The 22,335-nt window shown below is 43.1% G+C and overlaps 2 protein-coding genes across 2 annotated transcripts in view; one reads left to right on the top strand and one right to left on the bottom strand.

Moving 5' to 3' along the window:
• PPTC7 (PTC7 protein phosphatase homolog (S. cerevisiae)) overlaps positions 1-13,460 on the top strand; it is an 18,888-nt gene extending 5,428 nt beyond the window's left edge. Inside the window, exons 2-6 of the mRNA XM_009868655.1 lie at positions 4,134-4,313; positions 7,438-7,636; positions 9,867-9,990; positions 11,875-12,004; positions 13,107-13,460. Of these exons, the coding sequence (XP_009866957.1) occupies positions 4,134-4,313; positions 7,438-7,636; positions 9,867-9,990; positions 11,875-12,004; positions 13,107-13,165 (692 nt within the window). The 3' untranslated portion in view covers positions 13,166-13,460. The remainder of the gene's footprint in view (positions 1-4,133; positions 4,314-7,437; positions 7,637-9,866; positions 9,991-11,874; positions 12,005-13,106) is intronic.
• A 4,388-nt stretch (positions 13,461-17,848) lies between these two features.
• Positions 17,849-22,334, bottom strand: RAD9B (RAD9 homolog B (S. pombe); the record flags this gene model as incomplete). The annotated part of the gene is made up of 6 exons (XM_009868666.1): positions 17,849-17,980; positions 18,445-18,700; positions 19,079-19,201; positions 19,770-19,834; positions 20,315-20,421; positions 22,232-22,334. Coding segments are annotated over 6 exons (786 nt in total), but the record flags the coding sequence as incomplete, so codon positions are not given.
• Between the last annotated feature and the right edge of the window lies 1 nt (position 22,335).

The raw sequence follows: 22,335 nt of genomic DNA, 5'->3' as shown, positions 1-22,335 counted from the left end.
TGTCTGCTTGATGCTTCTCTGTGTGATTTATTCTTAGCTGATGCAAGGTTTGAAAGAGATTTTTTTTTTATTTTTTTTTTTTGGGACAGGGTAATACTTTTGGAGTCTGACTATGAGCAGGTTAGTTTGCCCGCTAGCCAGAAATTCCACTCTTAACGCTGTTTATATTAAACAGGGCTTGATTAGTATTGTGGTTTTGTTCTGAACTTTAAATCTGTTTAGTTCTTACTTGCTCTGAACTAGATGGAACATCTGGATCTGACTCTTTGAAGTGTGCAGTGAAAGGCACTTATTACTGGTCTCAGCACTGGCTGGCTGTTCCCTGGGCTTTTGCAGTTAACCTTACTTGTTGGCAGTCAAAACAACTCTACATTTGCAACGAGGATTTTATCCCAGGTGCTTTTAGCATTCTGAAATAAATTTTGACAGTGCCAATATCTTCGTGTGCTCAGTTTCAGTGCTGCAGCATCAGTCACTTGTGCTCTATCTTGTAACTTCATTGCAGCTGTTTCTCTGTAAGAGATTGCGATAGAGTGGATCTTTAAGAAGTTAGGAAGAGCCAGTTTTTGGACTGACACATGCAGCAAGTATTTAATCTGGCAGAAGTATTTGTGTACTTTCCAGCAGAAGGCGATGTAGTTGGAGTGTTAACTCTCAAAGATTCTGAAAGGTCTCCATAGTTAAATACTTGAGAAGCATTTATTCTTTTTGAAGTAATTTATTGTGAAATTTTCAATTGCTTTATTTACAGTCATTCATCTAGCCACAGGCATTTCACTATGGCATGTGGATGTCTGTGTAATTTCTGTGTAGGCTTGACTAGGGAATGTCCAAAGAAATAGTGTTTCTGTAAAATTTTCTTCTCTACTGAACAGCTTAGAAAAGATCAGGGGTTGTGTGTAGCTTGATTTCAGCAGTTGTTCTCAGTCATGCAGTTTGTCTTAAATGTCCTGTGATTGCTGTTTTGTAAGATCGTTACCTTAAATGGTGGATACTGGAATATTTAATGTTTTATGGTGCAATGCAAGAAAGTGAAAACCTAGATAATCTTTTCCACTTGTTAAAACAGTAGTTATTTTGAATATTTACAGGTGTTTCTTTTTGTCTCAGATGAAAATAAAGATAAAACAAATGAATAGAACTTGGCATTATTCCTTGGAAGTGATACTGCCAATAACAGTATCTTTGGTGATGGGGAAAACATGATGTTACATAAAAATTAGGCCATTTTTGAGTTGAGTTTTCAGTTCTTGCTCCTTTGGGATTTTGAAATATCTCACAAATAGTTTCATGCCCTATTTGCTCTATATCAGATATCACAAAGTTTTCTTAAACTTTATTCTTATTTGCATTTCATCTATTTCAGTAGCAGTGTGGTTTAGAATCGCATATTCCTTTCACATAAAACGGTTTATGTTGAGAATATAGAATGTGAAGATACTGTCTTTATTTTTAAACTGTGCTAAAGCTGGGACAGGATTGCTAAGGATCTTTGGGAATGTAAAAATTGTTGTAAAGGCAAAACAACTCCAGGTAGATGTTTCCTAGGTGTGGGCGCTGTGTGCCGTGGGGCTTCTGGAGTGTGCTTTGCCGATGTGCTGCCATTGATCTCGATCCAGCAGCAATTGCTGGCTCGCTGCCGGAGCAGGAGGAAGCGTTTGACTGCTCTGGCAGCGTTCATGAACCATGCTTTGGGAGCCAACAAGGTCATTTAGCTTAAATTGAATTCTGTGACCTGTAATCTTTAGAACTGACCTATAATCTTCAAGAGATACCGTTTAAAACAAGAAGAAAAAAACAAACCGTTGGAAAAAAAAGAAATTACCTTGTCCATTTTGGACAAGGACAAGAAGCAGATGCTGGTGGTGATGTGGCTGAGGTGTTGTGGTAGAAGTCTCCTCCGGGGTCTGCTCAGAATTTTGATGGGCCCCTTTGCTTCCATACGGCAAGGGAGAAGGAGCACGACTGTCTTGGTTCTTAAGCAGACAGTCTGTTCTCTTAACTATGATACCAAACTGAATCGGAGGACCTACCTGTGGACCATCTAGGGGATGATTGTTTTGGAAGGCACTGGCAGGATGTACTTAAAGCTGTTCATAGCTTGCAGAAAAGCAGACAGGAGGGCGGGCAGACAAAGCTCTTTCATGCCTTGAGATAGAGTATGAAGTGTGCTGCCATGATGACGGCTTCAGATTTCCTGCCCAGAGTAGAATTGAGTGAAGAAAATAGGTTTTGAAAACTAACCTTGTCAGGTGCTTGCTCTGACAGCTTCGTTGTACTCTGTACCAATGCTGTAGTGTTTCTCTTTAAATCTTTTCCAAGCAGACTAATGCAAAAAATGGTTTACTAATGACTGGAGGGAATTCCGTAACTTCTGATGAGCTTGTTTTGTAATCACCTTAGGGGCCAAAAGCTTTGGCCTGTTCTTGTCATCTCTTCAGTGCATTAACCCTGTTGTCAGTGAAGCAATGCTGTATTCAGTTAGCAAAATTTACATCTACATTGCGATCTTAACGGGAGAAAAGCTGCTTGTTTGGGAACTTCATGTAAAACAAGCCCCATCATCCAAACTGAAGCTTAGTTTCTATTTCAAGTTCTAGATCTAGAACTTTTTTTTAAGAATCTCTTATTCTAGACTTGTCCTTGTGGCACCAGAAAATGAAGGGTTAATCCAGCATTACCCTGAAGTTGTGGGACTTGTAAAGAGAAGATTAGTTTGTTCTTGAAGAAACGAGAAAAAGAAGTTTCAGAGAATGTCAGGGTTGCTTTTGGCATGAGCTTCTTCCCGGAACCTGGTTTGGAGAGGTGAATACAGGCATCTGCCTTCCTGTAGCGTTCTCCTAAGAAAGCGAACAGACAAAGCAGGTGTCTAAAAGGTTGTGCACTATTTTTGGGAGAAATCTGATTAATGTTGATAGGCTGTTCAGAATCTGGCTATAACCTCCGGTCAGATTATAGTTCATGCCAAGGTCAGTTTTAAACCTTCCGTCTCTGTTTCAGATAGTGTCCGATGTAAAGGGTGTTTGTAGACGAGGCAAACTCTTACCTTCTTGGTGAAACTTTCATGCCTTTGCTGAGAGCAGCCTTTTTTCTGAGGAGACTGTTCTCTTCAGCACAATCTGAGATCTGAAATTGGCTCTTTGTGCTTTTATCATGAACATACTTTAGCTTTGTTATGTTATGGAAACCTGTGCTTGGAATGGTTAGTCCCTTATGTGCTCAGGATCAGAAAGATTTTTTTGTTTCGGAAACATTTTCAAGTAGAAATACTTTTACCTCAAATGTATAGTACCTCCAGGCAGTATTTTATTATTAAGGCCAACTGAGGAATGTCAGAATGTGTTAGCCAACTGGCCAGCAGCATGTTGTATCTGCAGCTTATCTCCCTCTGACCCACCCCTCCTTGTTGGGTGTGCGACTTCACCGCTTGCCTCTGCGATTGCTGTGGCAGAGTTGGTCAAATTTTCTGATACCGAGGTTGTTTTGACTAACTGAATGAAAATTGACTGCCAGTTCTGGTCCTCTTCCCTGGCTGAAGCAGTAAGCAAGAAACTATCCTTGTAAAGAGTGAGTCTTAGTGGTTGTGGTTTGTTTGGGTTTTTTTTAATATGCTAGTAGAATGGTTTACTTCTAAATAAAATACTTTTTAAAAGTTTTGTTTCTACAGACATTGCGATTGCCAAATAGAAAACATTATCCTTCACGCAAGCAAGTAGCTTGAGAAAAAACTTTGGGCTGCTGAATAATGACAAAGAGTTTCTTTATAATTGCTTTACTAATTAAAATCTTCACAACCTTCACATTTAAAATTAATAAAAACTCTTCTTTTTTTAATGGGCTAATCAAAGGTTACATTACTTGTTCTCTAGTGAAGTCAGCCTCCTCACAGGGTTCACAGCTTTAAACTTTTTCCTCCCCTTCAGAAATTCAGATTTAGAGATTTTTCTTGGAACTGATGTTAGAAATGGTTTTATAAATGCTTAGAAATATTTTTACTTAATTGAAAATGTTTCTTGAGCCGCTGTTGTGTTGTATGTTTTAGTTCCTGAATATTTAAGTGATGTCAAAAATTAAACCCCTTGATTTGTAACCCATTGCTGTGCATATAACTCTACTTTTCTGTTTTCTTCTAGGGGTAGCAGATGGTGTAGGTGGCTGGAGAGACTATGGGGTTGACCCTTCTCAGTTCTCAGGGACTCTAATGCGAACATGTGAACGTTTAGTAAAAGAAGGACGGTTTGTACCAAGTAATCCTGTCGGGATTCTCACTGCGGGTTATTGTGAGCTGCTGCAGAACAAAGTACCTTTGCTTGGTAAGAGAGCAAAAATATGTAAATCGATACGTGTTGTGTGTTACCTCGACATATACTTAGACAAGGTTGCATGAATCTGTTGTGAGCTTCTACAACTCATTAGCAGGTGGTTATCTTCTTAATCAAAAACCATAGAAATGTAGTTGGCTTGGTGGCATCCTTTTTTTTTTCCTTTTTTTCCCCTCTTGTATATTTAAAAACTTTCTTGATCCATTTACTAATCCAGTTTTTTTTTTTTTCCTTTTTTTTCCCCTCTTGTATATTTAAAAACTGTCTTGATCCATTTACTAATCCAAGGACTGTTTGTATGTGTGTGTATATAAATAAAAGGCAAAGGGTGGTAATTAATTCACCAGTGCTTGCAGAGAGTTTGCAAAATGAGTTCTGCAGTCGAATGCGCTGTGGAATGTGTACTCGTTCTGTGTTGCGTACGTATAAATAACTGTTCTCTGTTGAAAACTCTTAATGGTTGGTTGTTGGCAGTTGAATGCGCTGTGGAATGTGTACTCGTTCTGTGTTGCATACGTATAAATAACTGTTCTCCGTTGAAAACTCTTAATGGTTGGTTGTGGCTTTTTGCTTAAGCTATGCAAGCAAAAATATTTTCTGACGATAATTGGATGCAGTTCTGCTCATTCCTTGCCTTACTGCTCCCGTTGCCTTTTATGTCCAATGAACTTTAAATTTAATCGCTGTGGAATGTGTACTCGTTCTGTGTTGCATACGTATAAATAACTGTTCTCCGTTGAAAACTCTTAATGGTTGGTTGTGGCTTTTTGCTTAAGCTATGCAAGCAAAAATATTTTCTGACGATAATTGGATGCAGTTCTGCTCATTCCTTGCCTTACTGCTCCCGTTGCCTTTTATGTCCAATGAACTTTAAATTTAATTGGCTGACTTCAGCACTTTATATCATACAGCCACTGGTACTGTGTATTATTTTTATCATTATTTGTGGGGGATTCATTCCAGGTTGTTTTTTTTTTTTACCCAAAGTAGATGCTTTGCATGTTGTGTGTCAAACATGATTTTAGACAGGGCATCCAGCTGGCTTGGAAAGGGCGAGCAGATAGAGGCAACATTTGGCCTCAGCTGACAACCTTGAAAACAGAATACTTCTCTAAAGGGCATGTGACCTCTTATGCACTGAGAAAGTGTTACGCTGCATGATACGCATACTTCTCACCTGACCTTAAAGTTCTATGCCAGGAGAATGCTGTGTAAGCTATATTTAACTTGTCTCCTGAGCTTCCGAGCAGATGTTCTCGCATTATATGCCTGAAGAATAGGTTTGAACCTCAGAAGTGACCTTAAGGATCACTAAAATAGCAGTGGTGGGTAATTACATCAGGATTTTGCACGTTCAGGAGCACTTATTTGCACAGAGCAGATGTATCTGTGAGCGATCTACAAAGTGGGCCACTGGTGAGAGCTCTCGCCACGGCTTTGTAGACGGAGGCAGCCCTGCTTGGCTTGACCTTTCAAATTCTGAAAAGCAGCATATGCTGAGTCACAAGATCTGCATTCCACACATGGCCTCCTAGTTACGCTCTGCTAATAGAGTTAGAATTTGAAACTAATGATCCTTGGTGTTTCTCCTTTAACCGAGTACGGTATTTTTAGAAATAGAAGTAAAGCCCTGGAATTGCCACGGCAAGGAGCATTTAGAGTTTGTTGAAAATAGAGCGAGCGAGAGGACTTCATGAAGGAGGATTCCTTAGGCAGTAACTTTTCCTTGCTGTTGTGCTTTTAGTCTTGATGACTTAGTTCATCAGAATTGAATCTAGCAAATGTTTTAAACATAAAACCAAAATGGGAGGAAGCTGTGCCATTTATTTAAACGCTGTCCGTGTATTGCAGCGCAAGCTTGGATGCTGTCCCATGTAAAATCTGATTTTTTCCTAACCTACTGCTTTGTCTTACGACCCATTAAGAGTGGAGAAGGCACTATATATTCAGAACCAATTAAGTGCAAGTGCATTGCAGGGAACTCCCTGTTTTAGAACGGGAAACATCTGGAACAGGCGATGCTTAGAGCCAGCTGGACTGCTGCACTAGCAAGCCTGGTTGTAAGCTTAGCTCATTGGAAGCTTGTGGTCTGTCCAGTGTGTAGCTGTGCCTGGAAAATCCTACTGGGAGGATATCTATTAGGATAGACGATGAACACTGTTCACCAGCTGACGATGTGGAGACTGAAGGTAGAGGCAGAAGTCACGAAGAAATACTTTAGCTGTGCTTCCCCCTCTTTGGGAGTGAAAGTTCTCTTGGTGGCTGTGCAGTCCTGTGTGCAGAAACGAAATGATTGCTGTGTGCAGTGAAGGGCACTGTGAAGGACTTGGTCTGTGAACGGGTATCTTTGCGATGCAGTTGCTTTCGTGGCTTCCAACCAAGCACAGTTGGTGGCTCCTTCCAGTGAATGAATCAAGAATTCCTCAGGGCCTTCAAGCATGGCTGAGATAGTTCTAAGCATGGTTCAGAACGTTTCTGTTCTGTCTTGCTCTAATTTGGAATAGTATATGTCCCTTAAAAAGTTTAAAGAAAACTTGTTTCAGCTAGTATCCTGAAGACATGACAGTATTATTACTGTTTTAACCATGAAGATAGCTCTGCAGACCCATACTGTGAAGAAAAGCATTCTAATGTTCTGACGAGTAATGCAATAATACCTAATACTTAATTGCAAGCAGTTCTTTACTTAATGTGGTTTATTTACAGCTGATGAGTGAAACTGTGTGAAGAGCACCTAGCATTGTATGGATGCTACTAGAATTCTATTATCTTGATGATTTTGGAATTTCAGTATTTTATGTGACTTCTGTAAATCCAGTCCTATAGCAGAATGTGCTGACATATGCTGGGATGGAAAACGGTAAATAAAGTGGAACAAAACAGGTATTTGTCAGCATAATGTGTTTACCAAAATCAAAGCAGGAAAAGCAAGTCCTATACAAAAATCATAGTTTGCGTTGCAAAGATTTCTATCATGTTGCTATTTTTAGTGTATGTTCATTTTCTCGATCTGTAAGCTGTGATAAATATATGAATAATTGGAATGTGAATCAAACCAGTAAAAGAATAAGCAGTTTCTTTAAGGCTGACTCCAGTGACCTTCTTCTGTTCCCAGGAAGCAGTACAGCTTGTATAGTAGTTCTGGACAGAACAAGTCATCGTTTACACACGGCCAACTTGGGAGATTCTGGATTTTTGGTAGTCAGAGGAGGAGAAGTAGTACATCGGTCTGACGAGCAGCAGCATTACTTCAACACTCCGTTCCAGCTGTCAATAGCTCCGCCGGAAGCAGAAGGAGTAGTCTTAAGTGACAGGTAAGACAGGAGCGGATCTTAACTTTTTAATCCATGTATGTGGCCAGTTCCCTGAGGGGCTGCAGTTTTGCTGCTGTGGTGCTTTGTGTAGTGCGACGTCGCGAGTGGGATTTAAGCGTGTATCCACTCCACAGGTCTTCTGCCTGCTCCACCTCCTGTACTGAGAACGTCTCTCACCTTGCCCTTACCTTTGTGTGCTGTTGCGCAGTCAGGGTTTGTTGGGCTGATGGTGATTCGTTCATGACGGTGTATTGCCACAGTCTGTGGTGTGCTCCGGGCATGTTGTGAGCCATGGCGAGACGTTGCCCAATAAAGGCTGCAGCTGGGGTGTGAGCCACTCGTCCTGCGTGAGTGGCCCATCTTAACCAGGAGCTTTTGTTCCCAGTCCCTGTCTGTACTCTCCCAAGGCTGAAGTACGCTAATTTAGCTATCTTGGCAGGGAGGTAGCAAGCACTTGAAGAATAGAGCAGAGGGACATGTGACTGTAACTTGTGTTTCCAAATAGCTGTTTCCCGCAGCATATTGTATTCAACTAAAACGAGGGGAAAAAAACCCAAAAAAGCTGTTTGGTGGAACAGCGAGCTGGGAAATGAGAGTATTGGGAGAGGACAATCTGTTCACAGAAATGACTTGTTTCTAAGGCAGGCTTGTACTTGTGTCTCGCCCTAAGAATGTCAGGCTGAGCCACTTCTGACTTTGTGAAGTCGCACTGGTAATACTATATTTCGAAAATAAAAAAATCAGCTTTCAAATGTGTATTAAAACACAGGTCTCGAATAATAGTTATGCACTCCTGAAAGTGATATCCCTCTTCTGAATACAGGAAGATGGTAAAGGGATCTTTAGACAGTGACTGTAGATCACGGGATGTGATAGACATCGTAAATTTTTGGTACAATGTTTAGATTCGATCATAAGGGTCTTTTCCAACCTAAATGATTCTGTGATTCTATGAAATACCAAGGCTGTACGAAATATCAAGGCTGATGCAAGGTTATGAATTTAGTGCCAAAATATCTCTTTCTGAAAATAGTGGTTAAGCTATTGAAACTCCCGACTGACCGTTCTTGTGTGTGGTTTTATTATCATCATAGGACTGCAGAGAAGAAGCTAGGGTAGAGCCCTTAAATAATCTAACCTCTTGATTAGATTAAAATTAAACGATTGCTTGAAATTCTAGAGCTGTAAAAATGTTAATTGTTCTGAGATTCCGTGTCATCCATGGGAGGACAAAAACCAGCAAGCACAGGGATAATTGATAATGTCCACTGGAAGTCAGGAAAGCAAAGTCATCTGAGTCATCACTTAATAAGGAAAGCGTGAGATAAATGAGCTCCCACACTTCAATTCTGAATCATGATTATAGCTTTCTGGCTGGTCTCTGCACTGTTCTTGATGTTAATTAGTACTCATACGTGTTGTCTAAATGCTTCCCCAGACCTTTTTTTTTTTTTCCCATTTGTTGTTAAATGTTCAGTTTGGCTATATATGGGATTAGGCAGGCGATCTTTGCTCTATTAACCTTCCTGAAGCTACAAATGGGTTGAGCAGAGCAGCTCTCCTGCTTTTTTGGCACAGCCAAACGTCACGGGATGAGTGGCCCATTTCTCCCTTTTAAAGACCCCTGAAGAATCTTTAAAAATGAAGGGTTTGCCGTTATGCACCTTCTGAGAATCAGATTTAGCAGCAATATTCGTGATGAAAATAGATATTTTTCTCCTCCTGGCATTGTGTAATGTATCACACGTAAGAAGACCAACTGGCTGTGGTCTCCCAGTAGCGATTTCCTGACGTGTTTCATATTCCATTGCGCTAGAAAGTGATTCAGAATCCTGAAGTATTTTGGCCATTCCTGTTACGAATTGTCCTTTCAAGTATAGCTCTTACGTGTTTAAGATGAGTGAGAAGGAAGCCCTGAGCTGCCATTCTGCTTAATGGTTTCCATGGAGATACACTTGGGAAGCGGATTAGTTTGCAGGATTGTTCATCTGGGAATTTTAAATGCAAATCCTTTGTGCAATAGCTGGAACGGTACCTGTTTGCAATCACAGCTCATCTTGTAACTTCCTTGACAAGCCGTCCCGGTGCAAAAGCTCCACCGTTGGAGATTATTTCTTTCTTCTGCAGGAAAACACATGGTAGTGAATTACAGAAGCCGCTGGTTTGTGGTTGCTTGGTGTCTTAGTGAAAGCCCGAGTCCTTTTCTTTAACGTATCTGTTACCTTCCCAGCCCTGACGCTGCCGATAGCACTTCTTTCGATGTCCAACTCGGAGACATTATTTTGACTGCGACAGACGGGCTGTTTGACAACATGCCTGACTACATGATACTGCAGGAGTTAAAAAAGCTGAAGGTAAGTGTGTGTTGTCTTTTGCGCTGGTTATCCCTCAGAGTTACTACCGGCACTTTTCTTCTGCTCGTAACTCTTGTTTCGATAGAAAAAGACCCACCGCTGAGTGCTGTCGTTAGAGGCTGTGCAGTTAGTGCCACATGTGAGCAGTGGAAAGAGACGCTCACCCCAGAGCTCTTGGATCTGCACCCAGGCTGGAGCCTGAAGCAGCAATTTTGGGCATAAATTTCCCGAGGAGCAGCTGGTGCCGTGTCACCGACTACTCACAGTGGGAGGGAAGGGGGCAGATGTTCAATAGTGCCCTTGGCCAGCTGCTCACGCATCATATTTTATCTGTACTTGCAGGTTGTAGGTTATATACATGAAAATACAGCGTTCTCTCCTGGGTTATTTGACGGGGTGAGCTGTATACATTAAAATAATTCAAAGTTTTTCTGAAAGGTTTTAAACTGGTAATTCTGAAGCAGCGTGGGCTGTCTGAATTGTCTGTTGCACATGCTTGAAAATCTTTTTTTCAAAAAAAAAGAGAATTCCATGGCAAGTTTGCCTGGCTAGTGACCACAGATGTTCTTTTTAAATAGTAAAAATACATTAAAATATTTTAATTTGGAGGAGAGCATTTAGCTTAAAGCTGTTTACTTACAGAAAGCGAAGTATACTTAGGAGATATCAATATGTATAACCTCCCTGAGGCAACTATTTTGTTATGAAATGCAAATATGGTTAAATACGTAGAATTACAGTGCGGTTATAAAGAAATTTTGCCTGCTCTTACCCTGCAGCTACGTAACTGAGAGGCAGTGTCAGGCAGAGAATGGGTCCTTACAGACAAAACCTCTGAGAGGCCTCTAGAGGCCCCTGGGGCAGTTTCCCCCTCTCCCCTTGGTGCAGCATTTGAGAACCTGGAAGCCGAGCTGTGAAATGGAAAAACCATGAGCACAAGCTGTGGCCGAGGCTTTAATCCGGTTAGCGGAGGTCAGGGCAGCCCTGAAGCTGTGTCCACCTGTGGGCAGGGTTTTTTTGGAAGGGCCTGCATGGCTGTTCCTTCTGCCACAGCCAAACCTCCCCCCTGCGTGCTGTGCTCCCACCTGCCCCGTGTGAGGTGAGCTCGGGATGGAAATTCCCTCGTGGGAGAAAGTTGAGCTCCACCTTTTGGCGTGTTTGGGGAAAGGCGCCGAAGTTCCTCCATGAAGTTCAGCCAAAAGTTAATCATGTAAGTGCCCTCTAATTCCCCAACCTTTGGGAAGGCTCTTGAAAGGCCAAGGTGTTGCGGGATGAACGTGAGGAGCGGTGGTTGGTGTGTCTTGTTGGCTTGGATCAGAAGAGACTCAGAGTTACTCAAACAGGAAAAAATGAGAAAGGCTCTTAAAATACAGTCTGTAGAAAGTTGGTGTGCTCAACGATTTTTCTTTTTCTCACTTAGCTTTTAAATTGCCCCTTCTCTCCACGTGAGCTTTTGTCAATTTGGGTAAGAGGGTCAGAGAAATAGGACTTCCCACTCAAGGTAGAAGCTCTCGACAGAGCCTGCCTTGTGAGGGAAGGGTGGTTCTGGCAGGCGGAACCGCTCGTGTAGCTGTCACATCCTGCTTCCCTCAGGTGACACTGTTTAGTCCATTTTGAGTATTAGTCTCCTCGTTTTATCTATTTTACAAACCCTCTGAAACCAAGTCTTGTAGCTGCTGGTAGGGCACAGAGGTCTGGACTTGAGTTGTGAAGATTTGCAGCTCTAATCCAGATGGTTAAAGCCTAAAATTAATTCGTGCTAATGAGATTGCCCTTGTCTGTGAGCGATTCGGCCGTCGGGGAGCTCCAAAATGGATGCGTATCAGCAGAGCAACTACCGGTAGACTTTATTAGAGGAATAAATTCTTTTCCTCATTAATTTAGAACTCCAACTATGAGAGTATACAGCAGACTGCAAGAAGCATTGCTGAGCAAGCTCACGAGCTGGCATATGATCCCACTTACATGTCGCCGTTTGCACAGTTTGCATGTGACAATGGACTGAATGTGAGAGGTAAGATTGCTTTTTTTTTTTTCTTTTTTTCCTCCTCCTCCCACTCCTGCTATCTTTGAGAAATCTTAAGCAAAGCGAAGTGCGGTTGTTCCAAAATGTGAGAGGAAACCGGAGCGCTAAGAAGCGTGGTTGGCAGTAGAGAGCCAAGCTAGTGCGCGGGGCTTGGCAGGGACCCCAACGCCTGACGTGGGTCATCCCAGGCCCTGGCTGCTCAGAAGCCTCCTGTGGGGAAGCAGCTGGAACGCAGAGAATGCAGAGCACTGATTTTTTTTTTTTTATTATTTTTTTTTCTCCTTAATCTGTACACTCCTGCCCCAGGAATTCTGCTTGATGCAAGTTGTCCAGACTCCTGGGGAGACTGTCCTTGACTTGTTCCTTGGGTTCGGGTCTGTAGGGAAAGATGTGATTTATTTTTTAAAAAAATTCTTTTAAGATCTTCTGTTATTGATGTGTCTTAGCTGAGATTCTGCCCCCTCTTTGGTGGGTTGGTTTTTTGGGCTTTTTGGGGTTAAAATTTCTGACCCTCGTACCATTAGTATCTCTGTCCTGACCTCTGCTGGTTCTGCTTCCTACGCTCCAGAAAGATACAGACAGGGTTCGTTTCTCTGGATTTGAGTGTGTGCCTCTAGTTGTTGATGTATAGAAATGTTAAGTAGCTTTTGGAAAGATACGCAGGAATATCGTGCTGGAGAAGATGCTGAAGAGATGTTTGATCTGGAGGAGAAATTGCTGAGAAGATACTGACTGTTTGGTGGCTCACTTGGGTTTTTTTGTCAGGTTTTTTCATGCATTAAGCAGTCTGCTAGCGACGAGGCTTTCTGCCCGGCCAGCTAACAGCGGCGCTCCAGGTTCTGTGCTGCTTGTAACACGTGGCGATCTTGCTGTAGCGTAGGAGAGCACGTTTTTTCTGCATTCGGTGTTGTTGCTGCCCTCCAGCTGCCTTTTGGAAAGGAGATGGAAGAAGCCGAGTTCTTGTGTCCACACAGAACAGGTTTTGAGTGTTGAAACTATTTTCAGAAGAGCTTTCCTTGGGGGAGTGGCTCAGATCATAAGATGTCCCGCTGTGGCTTGATAAAACAGTTTTACTTCTGTTACATTACAGGGGGAAAACCAGACGACATCACCGTCCTTCTTTCTATCGTAGCCGAGTACACAGACTGATCTGCCCCAGCGTCAGCCTCTGACTTTTCCGTTGTCCCCGAGCTCCTCGCTTCACACGTACGGTTTCCTGCTGGCAGGATTGCTTTCTTCCTTTGCGGCTGATCTCAGCGGCTGGTTCTCGAGCTCGTTGCCCGTCCTGAGATGCAGCTGAAGTCCGTGTTAAGAACCACTCTCGTAGTACACTGGTCTGCGTCCGCCAGTCAGAAATGAAGAAGCTCAAGGCTTGAAGCATGTCTTTCAGAGCTTAGTCGTTGTCCTTAAAAGGAGGAGGATCGATCCCATGTCATTTGAAATGTGACTTGCTTTCAAAGGAGTAGAATTGGTTTCTCATCTTTCAAACTAGATTCAGTAGATAAAACCTCTCCAGGAGGATGTATTTACTCTATTTGCTAGAAGCGTTCACTATTCATTCAAGGGTATGTTAGAGAACACAGTTTCATAAGCATAGTCTTGTTACAGTGATAGCTGAGGTTTTGTGTTTCTAAGCTCCAGTTTTCAGGAGATTTATAACTGCTGTAAACGTTCTGCTCTTGCCATACATGGTGTCAGCCTAGGAGCCTTTTCTAGTACAAAATTTAAAAAAAAAAACCAACAAAAAAAACCCAAACCAACAACCAACCCATATTTAGTTCAAGTAATATGGATGCAAATGTGTTTTGTGATTTCAGGTGCTTAACTGTGATCTTAAAAGTTCTGCAGATCATTTGTCCATAATGGGCCTGGTATCTGGATGTTTTGGCTGTGGATAATTGTGTTCGGTTTTGTTTTTTTTTTACAAAACAAAATTTTTAACTCGATCCCAAAAAGCCGAGCTGGCCAAACTTGAGGTCCTTTCAGCATTTTAACCCATCCCGCCAGCGCGGGATGATGTGGCATAAGCGAGTGCTGCAGTGGGAGGTTGCACGAGGAACAGATCATCCTCGACTCTGAACATCTTCACTTTCGGTAGATAATTCTGTTTAGTAACGGAACATGATTTGCGTTAATAATTGCCATTTTCACTTGCGTAGAACAGAACGTGCTGCGCCAGGTTAAGTCCAGTTGATCCTTACGTTTGAGACAAGCACCTCTTTGCTTATGCTGTGGCAGCAGCCGTAAGTATGTAAATGGAAACTCTTAAGGAATAATCAGCAAAACTCACATTTCAGTAACGAAAGTTTAGAGGTTTCGGAACGAACCTTAATGATGTTTACAGTTATCTAACAGCCACTTCGCAATATTACATTTCCTTTCGAATTACAGTAGCTTCACATTTCTTCCCCGCCCCCCGTTCCAGCAAGCTTTCCTTTTTCTTTCCTGGGGTTCATACAAAAAGCTGATAGCTGTAAAGATATAAATATATTTTTTGGTCAGTTTTTCATTAACTTTTTTGCTGGTAGAAAAGTATATAGAAATAAATTAAAGCCATGTTTTTATATATAAAAAGTTCGGGTAATGTTGCTGTTTAGGTGAGTGCAGTTAAACTTGGTCAGTAAGTAATCTTACCTGTTCTCAAAAGGAGATTTTTTACTACCTGGTTTATTGTATTAAAACTGTTTAAGTTTGAGGTTACCTCAACCCATTTAAAGAATTTTTGTGGACTTGTACTGTATATTTGCGTAACTATGTCAAGCTTTTATTTAAGGTCATTTAACATGTACCATGTACATGTCATTTTACTATATTTCAATGCATCATGCTTGTAACAGGCATTTCATTTATAATAAGAGTAAGTGATTAATTTGGAAGCTCTTCAGTAATTTATCTGCTATTTCTAAATTGGCGTTAATGTTAGTGATCTGTTTTGAATCACCTTGTAATTACTTGTCAAAATGCCTTAACTACCCTAACTTGACCAAAATCTTATTTTGGTGAGGGTAAGGGGAGGATTATATTAGCGAAGAAAAATTTAATTAGTCTTGTGATCCATGGAACAGTGAGCGGTGGATAACTTTGCACAAATTGTCAGTCCTTGTGTTTTGTGTTTGTTTGTTTGTTTGTTTTTTTAAATTGAACAAGCTGTCTCTCGCTGTCTTGTTAGAAGGAATGTATTTACGCTGCAGTATAGGGCTTCATTTCTAGCATTTGGGAGGGACATTTCCCTCTCAAATCCGGGTGTCTTTACATTTTATTCTCCAGTATTTACTACCACGCTTCTTGACTAGAGCAGATTTGATCAATTATTCTTTCCCTCCGACTTTCCCTTAAACGATGTCCCTGCTGACCCGAATTGTGTCACGCTCTGACCCCTCGCTCTCGCCACGCTTCTCCCCAGCCCTCGTTATTTCCCTCCCCGGCACTTCCTGGACCTCTCTGGTGGGAGATGTCCGCACGTGGAGTGGGAGGAGGAGGAGGGTGAAGGCGCCGAACCCCGTGTGCGGGGGTCACGGGTGCTGTGCTCTGCTGGGCCGGGGTCCCCAGAGCGGAGCCGTGTTGCCTGGCCGTGCCGCGCCTTGCACGCCTCTGTTAGAGCAGTATCTGCAAAGCCGTTTGCCTCGTATCACATCCTGATTTTTCTTTTTTTAAATAAAGAACAAATTTGGACTTTGATTTACAAATCATGAGTTTATCCCTCACCAGACACACCAAAGACCAGTGAAGCTTATAGCTTTTCCATCTGTTTATAAAGCAATACTGTATTATAAAAAAATTGATATTTTTATCACATGCTTGATTGTTTTGGGGTTTTTTGCTTTGTTTTTGTTTTTTTTTTCTTTAAGATGTGCACTCTAAACATATCAAACCTAATTTCTTCCTATGAACTTAAGCTGTCTGCGCACAAATGTTTGGAAAAGGAGATGACAGGGCCCATACTATCAAAACAATTTTAAGCGATGCATGAAGCAGTAACACCTCCTGGGAGTTAAGATTATTGTGACTCTTCACGAGAGGGAGGTGCAGGAAGGGTGTTGGTGCAGCGGGAGGGTGCCCGAGCAGGGCACGGGCTGACTGACCCTCGGCCGCTGCGGGGCGGGGGGGGGTGTGTGCGCGTGTTCCCGGAGCTGATGGTTCGGGAGCCGCAATCTGAAGGAAAAGGCAGAGTCTGACACCCCAGTAACCACGTCACGTCCCGGGACGGGCGGGAGCTGGGATTTCTGCAGCAGTGTTACTCGGTGTTTGGGTAAAACAGGGCTGAGATGTGGTGACTTGGGGGGAAAAAAACAAACCTGTGGTTCCTTGCTACCTTTCTGGCTATCTTTGGGAGACCTGCAACATACAGTTTCCCTCTAAATGTGCTTTCTTTGTGTTTGTGAAGAAGGTACAGCTGAAAAAACCCCCATACAAACCAAAAAAACAGCTCTTGGGACCAGAGAGTTAGGACTTGAGTCAAGGAGAAAGGGAAGGCAAAGGTCTGGCGACGATGTGAAGGATTCGTGATAGAGTCTCCATCTCTTGGTAACAGACATCCTTTCTCCAGGGGAAGAAAAAAACCCAACAGACTGTGGATAGAAACCAACTGTGTGAAGTAGTTTCTTACAAAGATAGCTGAGATAATGAAGCAAATTGAGTCTGTATCTAATGAGGACGCTGTTTTGTTGTTGTTCAAATGAGACTATCATCTATGCTTACCTAAGAGGCAATTATGTGAATTTCATGTCTGAGGTATAACTTATGCAGGAATAGTTCTGTAAATACATTTAAATGAATTGTAAAGATATTTAATAAATATAGTATTTATACTAAAATGTGTGTGGTTGTGTTTTTTTTCTAAATTGACTGCAGCAATTCTCTTTGTTAAGGCAGTGATGTCGGTGGTGTGGAGCTGAGCAGCCGCTGGTCGTCGGGGTGTCAGGCCCCCACTTAGCCCTTGGCCCAGTGTTCCCAAACCCGCCTGGGACTGATGCCGTCAAACTCAGCCGTGACAGTTTGGCAGACAGTAACAATCTTTTAACTGACCAAAGGTGGGAAATTTCAGTATTTTATTTCCGTGTGACTTTGGAAATACCGTGCCGTCACCGGCTTGTGGTGGAAGAGGCAGAGAGAGGGAAAAGAATAATGCGAGTCTGAAACACAAAAAAAAGCCTCTTAAAGGTGTGCTTTCAAACACCGCTTTTATTGTTTTAAATGCGTTTCTATGACAATTTGGGTACTCAGCGAAACACTTAATTCTGCAAACCTTCTGTAAATCGTTGTGCTGTAGCAATGATGTGTTGGGCGGTGCCAGAGCACGTGGGTTTATTTTTCTGGCACTTGTACCTTTATGACAGCAGCTTTAATTTGCCTGAGGTGGGCACGCAGTTTGAATTCCTTAGTGCGAACATCCTAGCCCCCAAAGGCGCCTGCCCGCAGCACACGCTGAGCTGTTCGCTTGTGACCTAGATTCATATTGCGCTCTAATAGCGGTCTGAGAACAACCTGTGCCAGGGGTTGGCCTGCGCAGTGAATGAACACTCCACCTGTGCCGGCAGGGCAGGAGGCTCAGAGCAGGGCTGAGTTTTGTCATTTTCCTATCTCTGGCTCGCAAAACTGGAAACAAGCACCATGTGAGCGGGATTGCCGCTCCCTGGACTGTCCCGGCGGGACTGCAGGTCACCATGCGAGCTCCGAGTACAACCAGCTCCCCTCGAGTTGTAGCTTGCTGAAGAACTGCAACTAAACTTCTTTCTAAAACTAGAAACGGCTCCGCAATTACCACATCAAATACACTTCTATCTTTCGAGGCGATCCCGATGTTCTTTACTTGGATTCGAGCACTCCGTGTCACTAGAGAACTTGGGAACTCTGCAGGTTGCCAAAATCCTCTTCGGTGTCGCTGGCTGTTGCTAAACTACAGAAGGTGTGACCGACACCATCCTTGTCCTTACAAGAAACTGCTCCAAAAAATAAGGAATGAAACTGAAAAATAGAATATTTATAGAAGTATGAAACTGCACGTGGTACAGGGTTTGGGGGTTAATTATTTCTGAAGCTTTTGCCAGGTTAAAATCTTTAGGAGTCTCCAGAGTTTCTTAGTAAAATGCCCCTGCCATCTGCGACTATTTCCAGCCTTGCTGTTAAATATCAGAATCACAGAATGGTTCAGGTTGGAAGGGACCTTGAAGATGATCTCGTTCCAACCCCCCTGCTGTGGGCAGGGACACCTCTCTCCCACCAGCCCAGGTTGGTCCAAGCCCCGTCCAACCTGGCCTTGAACACGTAGTGGTGGTTTTTCTGTGAGCTGCCCCGCAGTGAAAGCTGGTTCTGTTGAAAGGCTGCGTGCAGAACCGCAGATTGCCCTGTAGCGACCCCGAGACCGCGCATGGCTTTTGGGTAAACACCAGCCGAGGCACTCCCCGACAACAGGTCGGGATTCTCCTCACCTTCTCATCATGAAACTCTCTCTCCAGCGCTGCCTGGTCCTCTGTCTCGGTCACGGCTCTTCGTCCCGTGCCGGTCGCATCTTTCTTTGTGACTCTGGGAATGCTCGTAATCTCTCTTTTTGCCAAAGGACTTGTGGGTTTTGCTGACTCTGTGTTCGGGGCGTTTCCATTCCGCTGTGGCTTTTTGGAAGCAACCGCCCCTGCCTTGTGATCATCCGTGGAGGTTTTCTCAGATTGACCCGGCCACGTCTTGGAGCTGGATTGGAGAGTTGGTCAGGTTAGTAACTGGCTTTTACGTGTTTTGTTAGAATGTCTCTGGTTTCTGTTAACAAAAAGCACTAGGGCTCTAGGAGAGATTCTCAACAAGTATCTTCCCTTCTCCTCCCACTGCAGCAGAGCCCAGTGGCGACAGAGGAAAGCAGACGCTAGCAGGGAGCACTCCCTGCCCCAGGTTCTCTTGCTGACCACAGAGCTGAGACCTCTTTAGGTCTCAGGAGCCAGCCAATGCCCACCGATACCCTGCACAAATGAGCAGATCACTTGCTTTCCATCCTAAATCTGGAAAACGTTAACATTCTAATTTTTCATCCCCTCAAGGCAGTCTGCCTCGCTCACCTGCCCCTAGAGCCATTACCTTTCCCGTGGGCGTGAGGAGCAGGGAGGCTGCTGGGAAGCGCTCTCCTTTTCAGCCTCAGACAAGGTAGCCAAAATAAAGCTGGCTTCCAGCACCATATCTTCGACGCTGAAAGCAACGGGTCTAAACACAAATATTCAGAGACAAAACCAGCACACATAAGCGCACGTCTTGCAGGAGAAAACTCAGCTCGTGCGATTCTAAGGGCGCAGATTAAAAAAGTGCCCCCTCTGAAAAGCTGAGTATCTACTACAGTAGCTGCAGAAGAATGAGAAGGCTTCTTGTTACAGTTTTAAACGCACAGAGTAAATGCTATACAATGTTATACTTAGTCAAATGATAGTTTTAAACATGTAACTGTTAAAATTATACTTGAAACAGAAAATGTATAGTTCCTTTAGACTACTGAAAGAAATCATGGCACGCTAAGACCGAGACCCTGAAGTGTCCGGGCAACTTGTGGGTGCTCGGCACTCCCCATGGCTCCCTTAGTAATGCTGGTGCCTCTGTTGAATGCTTAATGCATAATCATCAAAATTATTTATCACACATCAGAAATAGAGCTTTTTTGGTACGAAATGAAAATCTATTTTACTGCTCCAGTTAAATATTCATCGAGTAGCCTGCAGACAAAAAGCAACTGTGGAGCTGCAACTGCGGTAGTTCTCGTCAGGCAGGTTCCCAAACGTACTTCCCAGCTACGTCGAAATGGATGGAGACAGGGACGCTGGTAGCTTCTGAAAATGCCAGGAGCCCCTGGAAAGAAGTGGTTAAGCACTGGTTTAAACCCAGAAGATCAATATTAGAACATAAGTTTATGCCGGCTGTTGTTTGCTGGCAAAAGGCGGGTAAAAGTCCACTGCTTCTAGGATACATTTCTTGCCTTCCCTGCTGGGAGCTTTGCCAAGGAAGCTTCTGCGGGGAGAACTGCTTGTGGCCGCGACGCTTTCCCCAGGACGCTTACGGCGCGTCTGCCCAGCCCCATAAATCACATTTTTGTTGTTTTTAAATGCGTTTCGCTTGCCTTTCAAAGGCAATGGGGAGGGACCCCGAAGGGTCCTGAAGATCCTGGGTTTTAAAACTAATCCTCAGGCAGCTGGTGAAATCCTGCTGCGGGTCAGGAGGGCCGGGGAACGCTTCCCAGGAGCATTCCTCAGGGACTGCTCTGCGCTGGCCTGAGCAAGTCAAGCAAATTAAGGGGAAATGGTTTATTTTCAAGACAAATTCTTGCTTTACCCTCAATTCTTTAAGGCAAAACGTCACTTCGGAATCTACTCCAACTTGAAAGTCGTCGAATTCGTCTGGATTTAGGTGTATTTCCGTAAGCATTGTCTTTGAAGAAACTGTTTAAAATAACAAGTAAGTCAAGGACTAAAAGGAGTGAAGTTTGAACTCAACAAAGCTATTGTTATAACCATGAGGTTTTTACATCAGCATCGTTTGAACAAATAATTGTATTTTTATAGTGACTAACAGTAACGACTGCCTATCTAAATTTATTTCATAATTAAATAAAATAAAACCTTGGACTTATTTAAATCTACATAATGTTCTGTAAATGGCTTTTAACAGAACTTTTTGATGTTCCCCTTGTGTGATCTAACCCGATAGCTGCCTTCCGTCTCCTTTGTTGCCAAGCGCTCACTTCTGGCTGCAGACAGGAAGGCTTTGGATTCATCACAATTGCTGACAATCATCCGAGCACGATGCAGGTGGACTTAGGTTCTTTGTTTTAAATCACAATCTTTTCCTGATACCTAAGTGGCCACAGGAAATGGGCTCTTCGGTGTCAGATATTTAACTGTTGCTTGTTACCATGTGATTAGTCCCTGGCTCTTACTGGGGGTGCGAGAAGAAAGCGAGAGGGCACTGCCACGGAGCATTACGGTCACGGAGACACTCAGAACAATTCTCCAGTGCTCTTCCAAAGCCAGGCTGCTGGCAAATACCGCAAACTTCCCGGTCTTCTGTCTCCCAGCTCAAGAGGCTTTTTGATCCCAGCTTTCAACAAATGTGCTGTTCAGAGAGACTCTTGTAAAGTTCCTTAAAACTGCCCGAATACACACTTGTAACACATCTGGCAGCTCCTGTGAGGCAGAGCCCACCGCGTGCAAACGAAAACAAGTCTAGGCAGAAGGTGTAATTTCTTTCTTTGAAAAATGAACCCGAATGTGGAAAAACCCCCAGGCCACCACCAGAGGACGTGTTCACGGCACACGTTTGTTTCAGCGTGCGTGGAACATGTGCTGCAGGCAGTGAACTGCGTCATGAGCTGCACAGCACGAACAATGCTTGTAATTCCTCCTTCTCCTTCACTGTTTGGCTTTTTGGTACCTCATTACATTTTCACTATTTTTTTCACTTTCTTTCTCACAGTAACCCTTGTACGTTTCCAAACTAACAAAAATTGCCATTCGAGACGTACTCTTTTCAGTGTCTTTTTCTTTTCAGGAATTTCCCTCCGTTTCACTCCAGTTTCCACCACTGAATCATCTCACTCTCCACCGCTTCAGCCTGTTCTTGGTGCAATCCCCACCCCTACGCTCCAGGCAGTCGCTTTCCTCACTCCTTATCCTTGGCTTTGGTCACAAGCAAGTATGAAAAGCATCCTTTTATTATGTGATATGTGAGAACCCGTACTTCAAAAACACAATTAGATCTTTAAAATTATTTGAGTCACACCCCAAGAATCTAGATCGTTCTCCACCTCCGATCTGAAAGTGGCAGCGCGCAGCCTAAGAGCGCTCGGCCAGCTAACGCGCCCTTACGCTAAAAAACACTCCATAATGATATCAGTTCTGTAATTACGGCGTTCACATTCAAATAGCTCTTTTTAAAACGTAAAATTATCTCCTTTTTCCTGTCTGTTGCCGTGCTTCTTGCAGCACAGTAATTACCTCTCTTGAAGCCTCCAGCAAGTGGCATAATTTATTTCAACTGGCTGCTAAGTTGGCTATTGCCAGGCGAATGTCATTAAAAACATACTTTCTTAAAAGATATTAAAACCAGAGGGTGGCAGCCTGACTTAAAATCTCTCTCTGTACATTCCCGCTCTTATTAATCTCATTCATCCGTAAAATGCATTTATGCTGCGATTGTTTATTACTCCTTTCGCTCACCTGTTTTTAAGTCCCAATATTTGAAATTCCTTACCCGTGTCTTCCTCAGTGTAACTCTTGAAACAAACTTTCATCGGAGTAACTGCCAAGGTTACTTCTTCTTGACTGGTCGGAAAGTGAATCATTATATCAGCCAGC

Source organism: Apaloderma vittatum, unplaced genomic scaffold, assembly GCF_000703405.1.
Source record: "Apaloderma vittatum isolate BGI_N311 unplaced genomic scaffold, ASM70340v1 scaffold770, whole genome shotgun sequence".
NCBI classification, from domain to species: domain Eukaryota; kingdom Metazoa; phylum Chordata; class Aves; order Trogoniformes; family Trogonidae; genus Apaloderma; species Apaloderma vittatum.
Note: the sequence above shows the minus strand (reverse complement) of the source record. Positions and strands in the feature narration are given on the sequence as shown.